This window comes from Manacus candei, unplaced genomic scaffold, assembly GCF_025592945.1.
Source record: "Manacus candei isolate 608988 ecotype Guabito, Panama unplaced genomic scaffold, ASM2559294v1 h1tg000084l, whole genome shotgun sequence".
Classification (NCBI taxonomy): domain Eukaryota; kingdom Metazoa; phylum Chordata; class Aves; order Passeriformes; family Pipridae; genus Manacus; species Manacus candei.
The window spans coordinates 4,214,575-4,234,725 of NW_026138132.1; the positions used below are offsets into that span (position 1 = coordinate 4,214,575).

Genomic DNA, 20,151 nt, shown 5'->3' on the forward strand with positions numbered 1-20,151 from the left:
CACCCCCCAGAGCCAGCGCTCCGAACAGCGATATCTGCCCTGATTAACTGAATGTGCCTCCTTTCGCCGCCCTGCTCCTCCAGCCAAAGGGTTACTTCAAGGAAAGCCCGGAGAAGTGTCCCCTCTCCAGCTGTTTGCAGCTGCATCACTGCTGGAAGCACCACAAAGCCGGGCAGCAAACGCCCGACAATCACATACATGGATTTTTCCCTTCCTAGTTTCCTCCTCTCTTTATTTCCTCGAATAATATATATATATATATATATATATATATAATATATATAATATATATATCTCCCTACTTCGAGGTCACCAAGCAGGGAAAATCCACAGGCTGCCCCTCCCAACATCCAGCTCAGGTGTGGGCTAACCCCCTCCACTTTTCGCCTCGCTTTTTGCCCAGTTCCTTCCCTTTTGCCCCCGTTCCGTGCCGAGGGTGCCGCCCTTACCCGTGCCCCCGGTGCTGTGCCGGTGATGGCTCTTCCCGTCTGTGCCCGCCGGGCTCGGCTCCCACCGGACTTTTCCCGGCGGATCAAGGGAGCCAACGTCACCGGGGAGGGATAATTGGCCTTCAATGGGCTGGAAAACGCCGGGCCAGCGGCTGCGGGGAGGCAGCAAAGCGGGGCTGGGATGACCTGGGGGGTGCAGGAGGACAAAAACATTAAATACATCGGGAGTTTTACCTCGTGGAAGAGAAATTGGAGCTCGCCGACCATGGCACATGTGGATAAATAGGGATAAATAGTCACTGAAGGCTGGAAGGGCCCCAAACCAGTCCAATATTACTCCCAAATCCTCCAGCAGTGTAGTTGTGAGTCTCCAAATCTGCAGGGCAGGACCATTTCTCCTTGGGAAGCTTCTCCACTGGCACTCAGGCAGGTTCTGCTCTTCTCCCTCATCACTCCCAGCCCCCATGGAACCCATTCCCAAGGTATTTCTATCCACAGCTTGCTTTATTTTTGACAAACCAGGCTCCAACTCAGGGGTTTTATTCTGCATTAAGTTGCTACATATTTTATTTTCTTGTTAATCCACGCAGCAATGCCACAATCATCCTTCAAACACATAAAAGGCTCCTCTCGCTGTACAACACTTTCCTGAACACGTGTTAGAGGTGGAAAAGGTACCATTAACACTTAAAAAAAAAAAAAATTACAAAGATACATTGCAAAAACTCAAAGGGAGGGAGAAAGTCAGAGTTTTAGTTCACATCGAGGTATAAAATTGATATTGCTGGTTTAGCCTGGGAGGAAAGAGGTTTTTCCAGGTGATGGTGGTAACAGTGCCAGTCTGGTTTCACCAGGATAATGTGCTGGCACTGCTGGAAGATGGATCTGGAAAATAAAACCCTCTTTATTTCTGCCTCCTCCTCCTGTCTCCCTCCCTTTCCATCCAGCATCCCTTGAGATGCCCCCAACTATCCCTGCGAGTGCTATTTGGCATTTACAGCTACCAGAGAGGTTTGACATCATGATTTCCTTAAAAATCCCTAATATTAGTGCAAATTAGAAAGGGGGAGGGAGGGGGTGACGCCACCAGATGCAGGTTTAGGGAAGGCGCGGGAAGACGCCGTTTTACTCCTGTGCTGTAAATCCACCAGGTCAGGGTTAAACCCCCCCAAAATCTCAGTCAACACTTTGGATTTACAAAACCTTTCCCATCACCCGCGAATTATTGCAATAGAAATGTGCTTTTCTCAAGGGGAAAAAAAAAAAAAAAAAGAAAAAAAAAAGAGGAGTTGTAACTGTTGGTGCTCTCCTGCCACCGAGCAGCGGGGCCTCTGTGTGGGTGTCCCCAGACTCGGCCCCAAATTCCTGCTCTGGAGCACCTGTAGCCCTCATTGTGCTGCTCGTGGATTTCCTCTCTCTTTTTTTTTTTTTTTTCCCCTGTTTTTCCCTGTGTTTTCCAGGGATTTGAGGTTTTGGCTGAAGCTGCCACCAGCCAGAGCCTTGCTGGGAAGAGCCCCACGTGCCGAGGAGGAACCTCCTGAGGATGCTGCGCAGGTGAAGGCACGGGAGGATGGGCTGGCTCAGAGCTGGAGCGATCCAGACGGACACTGGGAATGTTCTGGGAATGCTGGGGCTTTGGGATTTGGTACAGTACATCCTACAGGCACATGGCTCTGGTGGAGGGTCTCACATCGCAGTCGGACCTTCCGAGATCTCCTCCAGCCTCTGCTTGATCATCACCCGGAGGATGGTGTATCTGGAGAGGCACAGGACAAGGCAAAGAGGAATTTTCAGCACTGAGCCAGCCAAGAAAACCCTGGAATGATGCAAACCCCAATGGCTCTTGCCCACATCAGGGGTGCAGGGCTGCACAAAGGAATTTCTGGGACCAAACAGCCCCCCAGCAATGCCCTTCCCTCTCACATCCCCCCTCAGTGCCACCAGCCCGACGTACTTTTGCATCAGCTTCTTCACTTCACGGTCCTCCTCCTCCTCCAGCTTCTGGATGAAGCTCCTGAGGATGGGCATCTCAAACTTGATGTACTGAGCGACCTGGATGGGAGGGAAACGGCAAGAAAGGTGATGAAGAGGGAGATGAACCGACCCTGCGAGGCCGAAGGCAGCGTCCTCTCCCTGGATTTTAGTCAAGGATTCCCCAGTTTTTGCAAGAATCCTAAAAGAAAGGATGTTTCCTCTGCTCAGTGTGAACATTAACTTGTGCAAATGAGTAAGTGCTGGATAATTATTGGGACAATCTCTCCCCCCTCTCCATTTATTAATTAATTAATTTATTTTTATTTATCTATTTTAATTTACCCACTGGCTGGAAGACGTGGCTCCATCAGTCAGAGCCCTGAGCATCCCCAGCGTCGCAGAGAGCCGACTAAGCCCGAATATACCCCAAAAGTGCCTCGTTTGAGCTCGGATTTGGGAGCAGAGCAGCCCTGGGAAGCCGGCAGATGGCACAGTGGAGCTTTCCCGGCTGGAAAAACATCAATTCCGCCACAGGCTGCGCTGAAATCGCTCTCCCGTGAGCAGATTTGGGATGACACAATAGGGCCGGGGGCGTTGGCTCCGGGTTGGAATTGGAAGCTGCTCTATGAGCACAAAACGAGGCTTTTCCCATAAAATGGGGCGTTTTCACGGCAAGATGTGGGAGCAAAGCAATTCCTGCAGTCCCAGCGCATGGAGACATCCGTTCATCGGGAGGAAATTCTTCCCTGGGAGGGTGGTCACAAGCTGGGCTGGAATTCCCAGAGAAGATGTGGCTGCCCCTGGATCCCTGGAAGTGTCCAAGGGCAGAGCAACCTGGGCTAGTGGAAGGTGTCCCTGCCCACGGCAGGGGGTGGAATGGGATGAGCTTTAAGGTCTCTCCAACCTAAACCATTCCATGATTCCATGATTCTATGAGAAGGCAGCAGACCCAGCCTGCCTGCAATCTCCTCAACCCCAAAACACAGCCCTTCCTAAGAAAAAAATCCAGTGATGTCAATGTTGGAGCAAGTCCAGAGGAGGCCACGGAGCTGCTCCAAGGGCTGGAGCCCCTCTGCTCTGGAGCCAGGCTGGGAGGGCTGGGGGGGTTCCCCTGGAGCAGAGAAGGCTCCAGGGAGAGCTGAGAGCCCCTTCCAGGGCCTAAAGGGGCTCCAAGAGCTGGAGGGGGACTGGGGACAAGGGATGGAGGGACAGGACACAGGGAATGGCTTCCCAGTGCCAGAGGGCAGGGCTAGATGGGATATTGGGAAGGAATTGTTGGCTGTGAGGGTGTGGAGGGGCTGGGCTGGAATTCCCAGAGAAGCTGCAGCTGCCCCTGGATCCCTGGGAGTGTCCAAGGCCAGGTTGGACGGGGCTTGGAGCAGCCTGGGCTAGTGGAAGGTGTCCCTGCCCATGGCAGGGGGTGGATGGGCTTTAAGGTCCCTCCCAACCCAAACCACTCCATGACTCCGTGATCCCCCAGTTTTCCCAAGCCCCCCCAGGAGTGATGACCCCCCCGTGCCGGCTCACTCACGTCGTAGGTGACCTCCTCCACCTGGTCCTTCTCCATGAGGAACACCTTGGAGACCTGCTCGCAGGGGCCCTGCAGCACACGGGCGATCAGGGGGTAGTCGCTGCCCCGCAGCTTCTGCTTCTCTGCAAGGCCAAAACCCCGGGGTTGGGCCCAGCACTCGGGGGGCACTGCCCAGGACATGGGGGCACTGCCCAGGACATGGGGGCACTGCCTGGGACATGGGGGCACTGCCCGGGACATGGGGGCACTGCCCGGGACATGGGGGGCACTGCCTGAGACATGGGGGCACTGCCCAGGACACGGGGGGCACTGCCCAGGACATGGGGGCACTGCCTGAGACATGGGGGGCACTGCCTGAGACATGGGGGCACTGCCCAGGACACGGGGGGCACTGCCCAGGACATGGGGGCACTGCCTGAGACATGGGGGGCACTGCCCAGGACATGGGGGGCACTGCCCAGGACATGGGGGCACTGCCTGAGACATGGGGGGCACTGCCCAGGACATGGGGGGCACTGCCCGGGACACGGGGGGCACTGCCTGGGACATGGGGGGCACTGCCTGGGACATGGGGGGCACTGCCCAGGACATGGGGATACTGCCTGGGACATGGGGGCACTGCCTGGGACACGGGGGCACTGCCCAGGACATGGGGGGCACTGCCCAGGACACGGGGGCACTGCCCAGCACTCAAGGGGCACTGCCCAAGACGTGAGGGCACTGCCTGGGACATGGGGGGCACTGCCCAGGACATGGGGGGCACTGCCCGGGACACGGGGGGCACTGCCCAGGACATGGGGGGCACTGCCCAGGACATGGGGGGCACTGCCCAAGACATGGGGGCACTGCCCAGGACATGGGGGGCACTGCCCAGGACACGGGGGCACTGCCCAGCACTCAAGGGGCACTGCCCAAGACGTGAGGGCACTGCCTGGGACATGGGGGGCACTGCCCAGGACATGGGGGGCACTGCCCGGGACACGGGGGGCACTGCCCAGGACATGGGGGGCACTGCCCAGGACATGGGGGGCACTGCCCAAGACATGGGGGCACTGCCCAGGACATGGGGGGCACTGCCTGGGACATGGGAGCACTGCCCAAGACGTGAGGGCACTGCCTGGGACATGAGGGCACTGCCCAGCACTCAGGGGGCACTGCCCAAGACATGGGGGCACTGCCCGGGACACGGGGGGCACTGCCCAGGACATGGGGGGCACTGCCCAGGACACGAGGGCACTGCCCAGCACTCAGGGGGCACTGCCCAAGACATGGGGGCACTGCCTGGGACATGGGGGCACTGCCCAGGACATGGGGGCACTGCCCAGGACATGGGGGCACTGCCCAGCACTCAGGGAGCACTGCCTGACTGAAGCAGGGTGGCACTGGGGACAATTTGGGCCACTCACCTCCGCTGGTGTGGACGATGTACAGAGCAAACTCCTCCGCCGAGTTTTCGATCTGGGGACACACAAATCACTGTCAGATGTCCAGGGTTTACCCCAGGCTTTCCAAGGAATTATGAACAAACCCCACTATTTTGCTGTGCTGCTGTATTTTATGTATAAATCTGTTTATATATAAATACATGTTTATATGTAATTAATGAAATATATAAAATATTTATGCATTAATACAATGAATTAATTATAGTAGGAAACAAATTAATACAATATTTTAATGTAATATTGTATATAACTGCATATATGTCAGACATTTTTATACATATAGATAGATAAATACATATATATAATTATTAAAATTAATATAATGATATATAGTGTGTGTTATATATACTAATATAGTAATATAAATGTTATATATATAGTATATATATACTATACCATATATAATCTATATATAGCATATATATAATGTCCATTTATATACTATATATATGTATATATATACAGTATATATATAGTATATATATAGTATATATAGTGTATATGTATATATGTATATACTATACATATATATACTAATATACTATACATAATACATATAACATATAATATACTGCATATAATATAGTATACACAATATACTATATATAATTGATATAATATTATATACTACATAATTATTATAATTAAAATATCTTAAATATATAAATATATATAAATATATAAATATATTTACAAATAGAGTTATTTATAAATATATACTCATATATAGATGTCTTAAAATTATTATAATATAATATGATGTTATATATTATATAGCGTATATGATATATGCTATATAATATATTTAATATAATGAAAATATTTTAAAATACATATTTTATATCCGTAAAATCCCCACGCAGGGCGATCCAGGAGCCTCGGGGGGACACAATGACCGCACCTTGAATTTGTTGAGCAGCAGTTTGAGGACCTGCGGGGTGGTCATGGTGCTGTTGATGCGCACGTTGGTGACGGAGCCGTAGGCGGGAGTGAACACGGACGTCTGCGGGACACAAACCACGGTGAAACCCCTCCCTGGGGCTGCCCCGCTCCGCCGGGCCGGGCTGTGGGGCTGGGATGTGGGGCCGGGCTGTGGGGCTGTGGGGCTGGGCTGTGGGGCTGGGCTGTGGGGCTGGGATGTAGGGCTGGGCTGTGGGGCTGGGATGTAGGGCTGGGCTGTGGGGATGTGGGGCTGGGATGTGGGGCTGGGCTGTGGGGCCGGGCTGTGGGGCCGGGCTGTGGGGCTGTGGGGCCGGGCTGTGGGGCTGGGTTGTGGGGCTGGGATGTAGGGCTGGGCTGTGGGGCCGGGCTGTCGGGCTGGGATGTGGGGCTGTGGGGCTGGGCTGTGGGGTTGTGGGGTTGTGGGGCTGTGGAGCCGGGATGTGAGGCCGGGCTGTGGGGCCGGGCTGTGGGGCTGGGCTGTGGGGCCGGGCTGTGGGGCTGGGATGTGGGGCTGTGGGGCTGGGATGTGGGGCTGTGGGGCCGGGCTATGGGGATGTGGGGCCGGGCTGTGGGGCCGGGCTGTGGGGCCGGGCTGTGGGGCTGTGGGGCCGGGCTGTGGGTCTGGGATGTGGGTCTGGGCTGTGGGGCCGGGCTGTGGGGCTGGGATGTGGGGCTGTGGGGCCGGGCTCACCTTGTGGTTGTAGAAGTGCCCGTTGATGGAGAAGCGGTGCCGGCGGATCCGCCGCTGCTCCCCGGCCGTGCGGGCGCTGCCGCGGGGCCGCACCCCGACATCGCTCCGGGTCCGCATCAGCTGCGGGGCCTCCTCCGCCTGGGGCCTGGGGGCTGGGGGACATCCCGGGGAGCCCCCTGAGCACCTCCCGGGCCCGCTCCGACACCCCCGGAGCGCCGGGACACCGCCCCGGGCACAGGAGGGGCTGCTGGGTGTCTGTGCCGGGCCAGGAGCGGGATCCACCATCCCTGGGGGTCCCTTCCCACTGAGGACAGTCTGTGATTCCAGAATCTTTCTGCTGCTGAGAGTCTTCCCACGGATGCAGAAATCCCCATCCCAGGAACCCAGCCCTATAAACTTCCCAAGAACCCGGCTCTACAGACATCCCAGCACACATTGAACCCCCCAGTTTAAACCACAGCGACTGATTTATCCTCCCCCAGCTCCTGAAGGAGGTGACTGATTCCTGAATCTTCCTGCTGCTGGGAGTCCCCCCAAGGGTGCAGAAATCCCCATCCCAGGAACCCAGCCCTATGAATTTCCCAGAACACATTTAACCCCCCAGTTTAAAGCACACCGACTGGTTTATTCTCCTCCAGCTCCTGAAGGAGGTGATTAATTCACAATTAACTGCCTAAATCTGTCCTGTTACCTGGCTAAAACCTCTTCTCCTGGGAGCTTGAGCATCTTCCCTGCCTTTTCCATAGTTCATCTTTCTCTTTTCTCCCTCCCTTTAATGAGAACAGGCAAACAAGGGCAGTGCCTCAGATCTCTGCATGAAAACTGGCCTGGATCCAAATTATTATAAACCAGCTCTTCATCCATTTTTAATGAACCTCTTGGGCTCCAGCTTTGGATGTTTTAATTCAAAGCATGTCTGCAGCAGGGAAAAATCTCCGGGACACGCTGCTCCAGATGCACACACGGTGACTAAGCACTCCCGAGGAGCCAGGAACGCACACTGGGAGCTGAGTTTTACTGGATTTTAGGGAAAAATGTAATACAAGGCATTTTTATGTGCTGGCAAATTAAGGTCATAAGGCTGAGAGAGCTGCTGGGCAATTGCAGTGGGGTGATGTGGGGTGGGAATCACCCAGGAAAGCTTTGATTGAAGGAGGAAAAGCGTCACGAGTGGGAAGATCAAAAAGAAAAAAGGGAAAAAGCCGGAGGATCAGGGATGAGGGTTCATGGATCAGTGAGTTTTGCAAGGGCCCAGCTCCTCCCTGAAGTGGGATGTGGATGAGCACCTCAAAGTCAAAAGGATGAGCTGGTTCTTCTCTGCCGCCTGTCAAAAATTACCCCCAAAAGTCAGAACATCAGAATGCCCGGAATGAATGAGGGAAATGCCTGAAGCAGGTTTTTCCCTGTGGGAATTCCGGTTTGTGTCCCGTTCCTCGCTGTCCCTGCTCAGAACAAGGGGTTAATGAAGCGCTGGCCGAGCTCTTCCCCCTCCACAGAGGAAAAACCAGGGAGGGGACAAACACTTTGCAGCTCTGTTGACTTCCCATGGTAACGGCCTTCCCAGTGCTCCCATTCCCAATGCTCCCATTCTTCCCCAGAAGTGGAGCCTCCGGGAAGGGGAAGCTCTGACATCCTTTTCCCTGCTATCCCACGGGGCTCTTTGCTCCGTCCCCCCGATTTTTTTCCAAGCTCCTCTCCACCACATCCCACTGAGCAAAAACCCTTGGGAATCGTGGAATCATTTAGGTAGGAAAAAAAAATCTTTAAATCATTGAGTTTTGGGCCATATGGGGCTGAGATTAAACAAAATAAACAGAAGTTCTTTGGAAGTGGCTTAAAGGAACCTGGAGCAGGACGGGAAACAGTCTGGAGTTCAAACCAAGGCTGGTTTGCATTTTCTCAAGTTAAGCTGCAGCCCGAGGCAGCTGCTCCCAACCTCCCCCAGAAATCCAGGTGGATCCAAGCCCGGCTCACCTGTGCCATTCCCGGGAGCCTCCGTGTTGGGTGTGGCCTCTGCATCCGTCACCTGGATGTCGGGCAGGGTGCTGGGCTTCAGCACGGACCTGGGGGTGGGCAAAGGTGAGGGTGGTGCCCTGTCAGCGTGTGGCTGCAGAGGGAATGACAATCCAGGGAATCTGGATTATCATTCCAGGAAGCTGCTGCTTCCCCCCTGGGAAGCTGCCTGTTCTCCCTGTGGACTTAGCAGGTAACCAGCCCTGCAGGGTCACAGCACGGGCTGGTTGCAATATAAATCCTGAATCCTCTCCTGCCCCACTCCCAAAAAATCCTTGGAGGGTGTTATCCCGACTGCCCTCTTCCCAGGAAGGCATGCTGAGGTGCCAAACGGTATTTTCCTGACTCCAGCACAGGGAAAGCTGAACCTGACCCTTCTTTCCCTTGGGAGATGTCTACAAAATCAAGGAAAAAGCAGGAAGATCCTCCCCCTCTGCATAGACACAGCAAATCCCAGCTCTGCTGCTTTCCAGGATCCCCCGGGATCACTGGGACCAGAGCAGCATCCAGCAGGGAATTGGGGATGGAAGTGAGAACCAGGTGGGGTCTGGGGGGATTCCTGCAGGAAAAGAGGGGTCGTGAAGGGGAGTCCCTGCAAAGGGGGGGCTGCAAGAGCAGGGGCTGCAAAAGGGGGGTGTTGGCAGAGGGGTCACAAAAGGGGGAATGTTTGCAAAAAGTGGGACAGAAAGGAGGGGTCTCATCAAAAAGGAGGGTTTAGCAAAAATTAGGGGTTTGCAAAAGAGGGGGGTCTTTGGAAGGGGGGAGTTTTCGAAGGAGGGGTTGCAAAAAGGGGAGGTTTGTTTCTTTTTTAAACAAAAGGAGGGGTCTTAGCAAAGGAGGGGGTTCTTTGCAAAAAAGGGGGGATTGTAGAAGGGGGGGTTACCAAAAGGGGGTTTCATCAAAAGAGGGAGGTCTTTGAAAAAAGGGAGCATTGCAAAAAGGGGGATTTTGGCAGAAGGGGGTGTTTAAAAAGAGGGCTTGAAAAAAAGAGGGGTGCAAAAAGTGGTGGATTTGCAAAAAAGTGGGGGTTGTAAAAAGGGAGGAGCTGAAAAATGGGGGGGGGGTTCCTTTTGAAACTAAATGGGGGATCTTGGCAAAAGAGAGGGGTCTTTGCAAAAAGAGGGGTGCAAAAAAAGGGGGTGTAAAAGGGCGTTCAGTAAAAGAAGGGGTTTTTAAAAAAAGAGGGGGTGAAAAAAGTGGGAGATTTGCAAAAGAGGGTGGTTTGTAAAAAGGGGGGGTGCAAAAAGGAGGATTTAAGTAAAAGAGGGGAGTCTGAAAAAAGGGGGGTTTGCAAAAAAGGGGGGTTTTAGCAAAGGGGGGTGTCTGCAAAAGAGGGGTCATGGCAGAAGGGGGAGCTTAACAAAAGGGGAGTTCTGCAAAATGGGGGGTGCAAAAGAGGGAGGTCTTTGCAAAAGGGAGGTCAAAAAAATTGGGGGTCTTTGTAAAGGGGGGGGGGGAACTTTTCAAAGCAAACCCCCTCTCCTTTATTTCTGACTTGGCTCCTTGCAGGTGTTGCCCAGAGACGGCGAAAGGGGGTGAACCAGCGAATCCCGCCAGCCCCGAGGGGGTTGAGGGGGGGTTTGGGGTGGTTTTGGGGGTGGTTTTGGGGGTGTTGTTGTCTCCCCCAGCCCCAGCTCACCCGTGGGCTCCCAGGTTGCAGCCGGAGTGCCAGGAGGAGGAGGAGGGGGGCGGGCGGATGCGCTGGTTGTCGTCCTGCATCTGGAGGCGGATCGGGCGCCGCAGCCCCCAGGAGATGTTCAGCAGCCCCTCCACGATGAGCTCCCCTTCCTCCTGCGTCCCAAAAACCACCCAGGAACGTGGCATTGGAATTTATGAACTGTAAGTCCCCTGCACACCCAAACCATTCAGTAATTCTGTGATTAAAAGGTGTTTTTTGGACCCCCTAAATCCACCCAGTCTCGCCCCGTGCCTGGGAAGGCCGTGGGGCAGATCCTCCTGGAAACTTTGGGAAGGCATGTGGAAAATAAGGATGGGTGACAGCCAGCATGGCTTCCCTGGGACAAATCATGCCTGGAAAACTTGGTGGCCTTCCAGCATGAGGCTACAGCACTGGGGGATGAGGGAAGAGCAGCATTTACCTGGGCTTGGGCAAAGCATTTGACAGGGAATCATGACAGGGAATCACGGGATGGTTTGGTTTGGAAGGGACCTTAAAGACCAGCCAGGGAATTCCTTCTCCATTCAACAAATCCAGTCTCTCCAGTTTAGAGAGAAGATCCAAGGCCAGGCTGGACGGGGCTTGGAGCAACCTGGGCCGGTGGAAGGTGTCCCTGCCCATGGCAGGGGGTGGCACTGGATGGGCTTTGAGGTCCCTCCCAGCCCAAAGCATTCCATGATTCCATGACTCCCTAAGCCTGAACCAGGCCCAGTTCCCTTGGTTTCCCTCTGCCTGGGCCGTTCTCACCTCCCGGTGCCGCAGCTGCAGGTTCTGCCCCTCGTAGTAGATGTTGTAGGTCTTCAGGTGCAGGAGCAGCTCATTTCTGGGGGAAAAAACATGGGAAAGATGCTGAGAAGAGGTTTGAAGGAAGGAGAGGAGATGCTGCAGGCACCACCCACTGACCCCTGAGCTGGATGGGGAGGGAATTTTGAGGATCTGGGAGAAAGCAGGAATTGCTTTCCTGGTTGAAGAACCTGCTACGCTGCTGGGGGACCCAAAAACAGCTGAATTTGAGGCAAATTTGGCTCTTCTGGCACCTCTGGACCTCCCTTGTTGAAGGTATTGGCTGTGGGTTCAATCCACAACGAGGGGGAGAAGCTCCCTGTGATTGTGTCCCCCATAAATTTCCCAAAGAGATGTAGGAAAACCCATCAGACCTCGGGGCAGTTGGTCACAAGGCTGAAAAACAAACCCATTTTCGGGGCCCCCAAGCCCTGGGGTCATGTGGAGTCACAAGTTCTCACAGGCTGGTTTATCACGTTGGCTCCGGGCGCCAGAGCCCGACCTCGAGCTCAGAATCAAAGTCTTGAGCCTTGTTCTGGTGGCAAAGTAATCATAAAAATAAAAAATAAAGGCAAAAAACCCCAAAGTTTAAAAGATAAAATGTGAGGATGAAAATAAAAATTTAAAATTATAAATAAAAATCATTGAAAAAATGAAAATAAGCCATCCCCAGCTGGCAAACCCAGCCAGGATAGTGATGCCAGGGTAGGGATGCCCCTGGCATTAATTCCCAAAGCTGGGCTGGCTGGTGGAGGTTCAGGATGCTCAGCACCACCAGACCATCATAAACAGGCACAAATCCACAGGGATTTGGGGTTATCAGAAGGCAAAAAGGAGGGGGTATATCACAAATTTGCTTTAGCTCCTCCAAAATCTTCCCTGAAACTTAAGAACCATTTTACTTCTTTTCCAAAGAATAAAAGAACAGTTTTTAGTCAGGACTTCTTCAGCAAAACCTGAGTTATTTTAAGAAAGTTTATCGAGCATTTGGTCACACCCCCAAGGAAAAGTTCAAAATCCCATCAACAACCCCTTTTATTTAAGAAAAATCACCATTTCTTGCCCCAGAATGGTTTTTTCCTTCCAAATCCAACCGAATTGAGTTAAACCCCAGGGTCACTCCATTCTTCCAGCTTGATGGAATATTATATATTATAGGTCATAGATAATATAGTATAGGTCATAAATAATATATTATATATTGTATTTATAGTATTATATATTCTTATATAACATTATATATATGTAACATTATGTATTGTTATAATATTATATATAGTTATACATTACATTTTTAGATTATACATTGTATATTATATTACATATTATAGATAATACATACATAGAATATACAGGTAGAATAAATCAATATAATTAATCAATATACTATAATATATTGTAATATACCATACTCTGCTATATATAATATAATATAATACAATATATAATATATATTATGTATTATAGAATATATGTTCATTCTATATAAAAATATATAATCAATATATGTAAAATATATACTATATAAATATATAAATAAATCTTTATAAATATATAAAATATTTATATAAAAATATATAAATAAATATATTAATTATATGTATATGTGTGTGTATATATATATATATATGTGTGTATATATATATAAAATGAATATATATTTCCCCTGGAACATTCCAAACAAGCCCCCCAGCTCCTCCAGTATTCCTGAATTCCAGCCCTGTTGAGCCTCTTACTTGGAGATGAATTTGTCTTTCCCGCAGGGAACCAGGTCCTCTCCACCTCCGAAATCCATCCCCCCACACTTCTGTCATGGGAGCTGAGCTGGAGAGAGGCAGGAGAGAGGAACATCAGTGGGAGCCCCCCCATTCCCACATCCCTGACCCCCATCCACGGAAAAGTGAGAGAAAATAAAGCCCCTGGGTCTGGGAGAGCTCCTGGGCAAAGGCTCCCGAGGACACAGATGTGGAGTTTGATGATGGGAAAGGAGGGAGATCAGATAAGGGAGAGGAGCAGCAAAGTCACTGAAAATTTAATCCCGGTGGATTCACTTACATGGAATTTGCATTTGGAGCATCCAGGGATGTCCCCGTGATGCCAAACAAGGAGGTGGGAGGGTTATAAGTGGGAGCTGCTCCTTTCCTGTATTTATTTTACTATTATTTTATTCTGCAAGGCTTTGGACACTGAACTCTGGATCTGGCTGCTGCTTCCCTGTGCCCTCCCAGACCCGGTGGTGGCACAGGGGATGAATTTCCGAGCAGCCAGAGATGTTGGGCTGGTCCTTCAGGGGTTTTTTAACACTGCCAGTTGGAATTTTGTGCCAAAACACCTCCATTGCTCTTGTGCAAAACACTTGGAAAGTCCCATAAAAATCCTGCCTTGGGACTGGCCCTGGCTTAGATCTCCAGAGTGATTTTTGGACACAATGAAGGGGAATTAAAATGGGCTTCGGGATGAAGACCTTGGAGCACTTGTGGACTCAGAGCACTGTGGAAATGGGGCACCAGAGAGACCTTGAAATGCAGCATTGGGGCAGTTTTGAATGATGAAAAAGGGCTTCTCAGGCTGTGCTTTTCCTTGGATGTTTGTGCCACCTCCCCTACAAACGGGCTTCCCTCTTTCCAGGGTCTCTCCACTCCCTTCCCCTGTCCCAAAAGAGAAACTGAGGCGAGGAAAAAAGCCTTTACTCTGCAAACCCCTGTTTTCTTCCACCTCCCACATCACCATGTGCTTCCTCCCAGTCCCCTGGGAAACAAACCCCTTTTCCTGCAAGGAAAACACACAACCCCACAACAAATGCAGGCAGAGAAATGGCTCAGCCAAGGCCGTGTGGTAAAACCTGTGTGGGAGGATGAACCTGCCCCTAAAACCAGCAGCAATCCCGAAGTCGGGATAAATTCCAGCGTATAAATGATTGGCAATGACAAAAGATATTCCCTGACGTGTCTCAAACCCCAGAAGAGGCTGCAAAGGCCACGCTGGAGGTGGGGCAGGAGGGGAAGGGCAGGAAGCTGCTCCAGCCCCGGAGAAAAAGCAGAAGAGAAACTCAGCACTGAAAAATGGCACGGGGCAGTGGAAGGGCTGACAGAGCTTTGGGTTTCCTGAGGAGTCACAGGAGAACCCCGGGAAAACCTGGCAAAACCCGGCCAAACCCTCCTCCTGTGGTTGGCAGCCACCTCTCCACATCCCTCCATCCTCCCACAGGGAATAAACCCAGCAATAATCCTATTTATCCCTCAGAAATGAGAGTGGGAAGGGATTTTGCAGCTGGCTTCAAGGTTTTGGGACAAATGCCGGTGCTTGTGGGGACCCAAATTTGGGGTTCAGCACCTGTGAGATGCAGGAATGGCAGGAATGAGGATCTCAGGGGCGTCCCCTGACAGTGGATGGCAAAGCTCTGGAGATGTCTCAGGAGGATTAAAGGACAGGGCTGTTGGCTCATGCAAAAATGGTGCCAGAAATATCAAAGTGGCTGAAAAAAAAATAAAAGTGGCTGAAAAAAACCCTCCTACAGCAGCACAGCCCTGGGTGGAGCCTTTGGTATCACAGGGAGGTTCACTCTGGAGCATCACAGCAATGCAAAGGGGTAAAGCCAAATCCCTGGATCCTTGAGGGGGACATGGGGTGAACTCCAGCCATAAAAGAAAGCACATTTTGGGGTGGAAGGGGAGCTCCAAAAGGCAGGTTCATCCTCCTGTGCTGAGGATCCTGTTTCCTGTTTACGCCCCGGCGCTGCCACCTTCGCCTCCGTCATCACATCCCCTTCTGAGCTGCAGGAAAGGGGCAAATTCTTCCTTTTTTGGGTCTGGAGAAGCTCTGGGTGGTGGGTGGAGGGGAACAGAGACCCAGTCAGAGAGCAGCCACTGCTGAGCCCCCAGTATTCCCCTCAGCTTTGGCAAAAGGCTAGAAATGCCCCCAGCAGAAGGGCTGGCAAAGTGCAAGTTGCCCAATTGCCCGGCCAGGGCAGCTCAGCCCCGGCCCCTTCCCCTTCCCCGCTGGGCCTCAGTTTCCCCACCCTGAGCTGACGCATTTCCCCCGTCCCTGCCCAGGCTGAGCTTCTGCCGAGGCCTCACAAAGTGCTTTTAAACCACCAGCAGATAAATCAATGCCCTGCCCCCGTGGCAGGAGGATTTCAGCTCTCTCTGCCTTCCAGCACCAGCTGCTCCTGCCAGTGCTTTCAGGCACGGCCCAGCCCACGGCCCCCAGACTTGTTCCACTCCCTAAAAATTACCTCCCTGAGCCCCTTCCCACATCCCTACAGCCCCAAGTGCCCCGTGGGGCAGAGGGAGACTGGTCATGCTCCCAGCCCCTCACATGGAGAAGGGATGAGATCTCACTTTTGCCGAGCTCCCAGGGAGATTCACAACTCAAACACAACAACAAAACAAGGGGAAAAGTAGGAAAACCCCCCTCAATATTGTGTTTTCAGCAGGAGAGGGATGTTCGACCCTGCTCCTGCAAAGAAATCGGCATTTGGGGGGGGGGTGGGGGTGCTGTCTTGGTCCCCCCGGCAGTGCACGGAAGCTTTGGCTGCATCCCCGGCCGATCCCGCCGAGGCGGATTTGGCGCAGCTGAGGCTCCCCCCGGCCGTGCGAGGGATTGTGGGAATATCCCTGTCCCCGGGGAGGCCCCGATATTCCCTCCTGCACAAACGCCGCCGCGTCCCCGCAGCCCAGGGCGGCTTTTACCCGGCCCAAGGGCGCTTCGATCCCGCCGCGATCGGTAGCAAAGCATCATCCGAAGGCGACAATTCCTCCCGGGAGCCTCCCCCGGGCTCTGCTCGGCAGTACGATGGGATACGACGGGATAGGACAGGACAGGACCCGGCCGAGCGCTCACCCCGTCCCGCTGATCCTCCCTGTGCTGGCGCTGGGGGCTCCGGCTCAGGCGCTACTCCGGGGCTGGGATCCCTTCCCCGCGTCCTTCCCGCATCCCTACGCGCCAAGGTGCGGCAGCTCCATTGTTTTCCAGCGCCGCTATTGTTCTCCAGCCCAATTGCTCCGTCCTGGAAGGGGAAAGGGGGGAAAGGAGGGGAGCGCTGAGCGCTGGCACGGCCGGCGGTGCAGCCGGGGTGGGGGGCACTCGGGGACGGGCGAGGGACCCATCGCGCACTCAGCAGGTCGGACTTCCCCGGCTGGAGCCGGTGGCCACCAAGGGCTTGTCCTGGGCTACCGACCCGCAGCGGGCGGGTCCCGGCGGTGCCGCGGCGAAGGTGCCGTGCCCGGGGTGGGACCCGCGGGCGCTGCGGCTCCGGCGGCCCCAGCACGGAGGGGGATGCTGAGAGAGCGCGGAGGATGCCGAGGTGTCACCCCGGGGTTTGGGGGGCCGGATACGCCCCCGCTCCCCGCGGCTTTCACCTCCTCCGCTCAGCCCCGGGGCCGCTCCCCGCGGGACAGGGATGGGGATGGGGACGGAGGACGGGATGGGGATGAGGATGAGCGTGGAGACGCCCCATCCCAGCCGCACTCACCCGGTGCCGGTGCCGGTCCCGCTCCGCAGCCGGTGCCCCCCAAGGGCCGCCCCTGGGCGGGGCGGGGCGGGGCGCGACGGGGAGGGGCGCGGGCGGGGCCGCGGGGGTGGGAGCGCGGGGGACACCCCCCCTCTGGCTCCAGGGTCATCCCGGAACCCGGATCCCAAGGGACAGCCCGGTTCCGGGATCCCTTTCCGGGGACCAGGACCGGTGAACCCAAAGGATTCAGGCGCCCGGGCTGTCCCCGCGCGGAGCGGAATCCCTAAGGATGCTCCGTCCCGCATCCCTGGTTCAGGCTCTGGGTTCTCAAAGGACGCGTTTCTGGTACCTGGGTTGCGCTCCAAGACCAGGATCCCAAAGGATGCTCCATCCCCGCTGCCAGGAGCAGGATTCCAAATGAATCCCCATCCCACGCATCCAGGCTGGAAACGCTCTTACAGAGCTCCAGCTCTACGCAGAATTCCCAGAAGGAGCCTTGTGGGCTGTATCACGCAGGCTGAAGTGGTTATTTCTGCCTTAAAATGCCCCCAGCCGCGGGATATCCAGTGCCAGAGCCAGGCAGGCATCACCCTTTGCAGTTCTGCCGTCGGGAGGGAGCGGTGGAGCCGTGCACTGGTTCCCAGCCACGGCCGTGGGATCCCCTCTGGATCCAAAACTACCCCCGGGAAAGGGATTGGGGAGGAAAAAAAATGAAATAAAATGTGCCTGGAAGCAGCTGTTGCAGCTGGGGGTCACAGTTACCTCTGAACTGGTGCTCAGCACTCCCGGGATGGGGGTCCCATCCTGCCCATCCGGCCCTGACACCGCGGGGGCACGTCGGGGGAGTTTGGGGTATTCAGTATTCCAGAGGAGCAGCGGCCACGTCCCTCCTCCTTTGTCTGCTCCTGACCTTTCCCAGTGCCGTGTGGCTTCTCTGGGTTTTTTTTTCTTTTGAAGGAATTTGCCTAGAAACAGCCCACACGAAGGGGAAAAAAAAAATCCCAAAACAAAGAAATAATCTAAGCAGCTGCTTGAGCCAAACAGGCGTCTCTGCAGGCACGGGCTGTAATCAGCCTTTTTTCCCCCCGTTTTCTTGGATTTGTATGTAAAACATGAGAAGTTCTGGAGGAGCCATCTGGCTTGAGGAAGCACTGACTCGGTGAAAGTGAGCCAGGCTGGTCGGGATTGATATTCCAGCAGCATCTCGGGGCCGGCGGGATCAGAGGCCCTTTGTCGTGGGAAGAGCCCGGCCAGGCTCACAATGGAGCAGAGCCAGCCCTGGCCCCAAACCCCAGGGATTTCACCCCAAAGAGAGGCTTCTACCGACCTCAGTTTGTGGGCTGGGTGCACAGGGAGGGAAAAGTAAAAATAAACAGAGGGTTTGGAGTGGGCACCTGTGGGAGCACAGGGAGATTCGGCTGTAAATTTGGGTTAAATCCTGATTTTGTGATGTGCTGTGGTGGGTTGGGAAGGCTCGAGCCTGGATGGAGGGTTTTAGTTATCAAGGATAAGGAATTTGACCCGTTCCTGCTGTGTGGACACCCTGCAGTGTGAGAGGCTGGGCCAGGCTGGCAGTGCCTCCTTATCCACAGACGAGCATGAGACAGATTTCGAGGAACCAAATACATGTGGAACCAAATCCACATGGAAGAGACCAAAGCTTCCATCCCCCCCGAGCCTGAGCATCCCTCCAGGCTGCTGAAAATCTCCCATGAAAAGCCAAACAGCGATGCTACAGCACCTGTTCTGCAGGTGAATTCCTTGAATCCTGAATTTCTGTGCCAAATGCCACACAGGGATCGCAGCTGATGCCTTTTAAACCGTCATCTTGGATGGATTTGCTCCCACCAAGGACCTCAGTCAGGCCTCATCAGCATGAAGCACCAGCTCCAAAACTCTCCCAGATCCAGTTGTTTCCTCCCAGACTGAGCAAACACCCAAAATCCCTTCCTTGCTACCTTGGCAGCTTCCCATTATTTCAGCTTTCAGCCCCTGAGCTGATCACCAGTAAATGTGGAGTGATATTACACTGGGATGCACGTTTGTGTGGGAGCATCTGGGAGCTCTTACAGAGCCTCTGGGAACCAGATGGGAAGAGATGTGGCTCTGGAAAAGCCTTTCCTTGGAACTGAACTGGTTTGCTTTGACACACAGTTGCTGGCCCTGTCTGAAGGTGCTTCAGTCCTTCTGAAAATCCTCAAATTCTGGGATTCTGCCCCAGATAAATAAAGCCCTCAGTGGGTCGATGCAGAATGTTGATTTGGGCAAAACACAAGGAGAAAACACAGTTATTCCCTCAGCTCTGATCAGCAGCACAGGGGATTAGTCAGGATTAAGATCAGAGGGGTTTTCATCACAGACCCAAACCTGAAATCCCTGCCCCTGGTCACGCAGCTGCTCCACTGGCTTTGATCCCAAATCCACTTTCCTCTGCTCCCACTGCCAATTTGGGTGACTTTTGGCCATTTTAGTTCCCATCTGACTCCACCACTTCTGGACTCCTCACCAGGGGCTACATCCAAGCTGGGAAAGCACTTGGGTGTCTTCCTTCCCCTCCAAGCAGGAGTAGCTCCTGCAAAAGGCCGACAGACACCTGAAGGTGCCTCAGCTGGACCTTTCCAGCCCCTGATCCACTGCAGGCAGTGCTGCTGCTCTGGGATAACACAGAATTTACCAGCAGAGCTGCAGATGAACCAGATGAGTTCATTTAAGGGCAGGGGAGGAGCTGAGGTGCTCTCAGCTTCGTTAAAAGCTGGTGATGAACCAAGGGGACACTCGGCTGGTTCTCAGCACTCGGGGACACCTTGGAGGTGCCTGAACCAAAATCAGGGATGGACAATAAGGAGAGGAATGGGCAGGAAGAGCCTCTTCCCAATAAATCCAGGGATGTAACGTGTCCACGTGGCATGAGCTGGGGGCTGAGAGCTGGAAGGCTCAGGAAGGTGCCTGGGGGTTGTATTTTTGGGTGGCACTTGCTACAAAGGGATTCTGGGTCTCCCCATCACCTGGATTCCCAAATCCTCAATTCTCAATTAGGAAGAAATTCTTCCCTGTAAGGATGGGGGGGGGGGGCTGGGATGGAATTCCCAGAGAATGCCCCATCCCTGGAAGTGTCCAAGGGCAGGCTGGAGCAACCTGATCTAGTGGAAGGTGTCCCTGCCCATGGCAGGGGGTGGCACTGGATGGGCTTCAA

The 20,151-nt window shown here is 53.5% G+C and overlaps 1 protein-coding gene across 2 annotated transcripts; it reads right to left on the minus strand.

Annotated features, from left to right (window-relative positions):
* Positions 1 to 973: 973 nt before the first annotated feature.
* Positions 974 to 17,795, minus strand: RASSF2 (Ras association domain family member 2). 2 transcript variants are annotated; one of them, XM_051811916.1, is made up of 12 exons: positions 17,721 to 17,795; positions 16,349 to 16,514; positions 13,243 to 13,330; positions 11,471 to 11,546; positions 10,685 to 10,836; positions 9,007 to 9,095; positions 7,033 to 7,184; positions 6,301 to 6,402; positions 5,361 to 5,412; positions 3,955 to 4,076; positions 2,404 to 2,501; positions 974 to 2,205 (listed from the first exon to the last, which is right to left on the minus strand). In XM_051811916.1, exons 3-12 carry the CDS (start codon positions 13,299 to 13,301, stop codon positions 2,136 to 2,138), a joined length of 972 nt encoding a protein of 323 aa, XP_051667876.1. In that variant the 5' UTR covers positions 13,302 to 13,330; positions 16,349 to 16,514; positions 17,721 to 17,795; the 3' UTR covers positions 974 to 2,135. The 2 variants fall into 2 exon arrangements, with proteins under 2 accessions (XP_051667876.1, XP_051667875.1); XM_051811915.1 differs by lacking the exon at positions 17,721 to 17,795 and adding an exon at positions 16,980 to 17,048.
* Positions 17,796 to 20,151: the final 2,356 nt, after the last annotated feature.

What these genes read in the sequence shown, in the direction of transcription:
- RASSF2 (XM_051811916.1), bottom strand. Translation starts at nt 13,301, where the DNA reads ATGGATTTCGGAGGTGGAGAGGACCTGGTTCCCTGCGGGAAAGACAAA. An exon ending in GGCTCCCGGGAATGGCACAG is followed by an intron (nt 7,185 to 9,006) that starts GTGAGCCGGGCT and finishes GATGTCCCCCAG; the next exon opens with CCCCCAGGCCCCAGGCGGAG. An exon ending in GGCACTTCTACAACCACAAG is followed by an intron (nt 6,403 to 7,032) that starts GTGAGCCCGGCC and finishes TGTGTCCCGCAG; the next exon opens with ACGTCCGTGTTCACTCCCGC.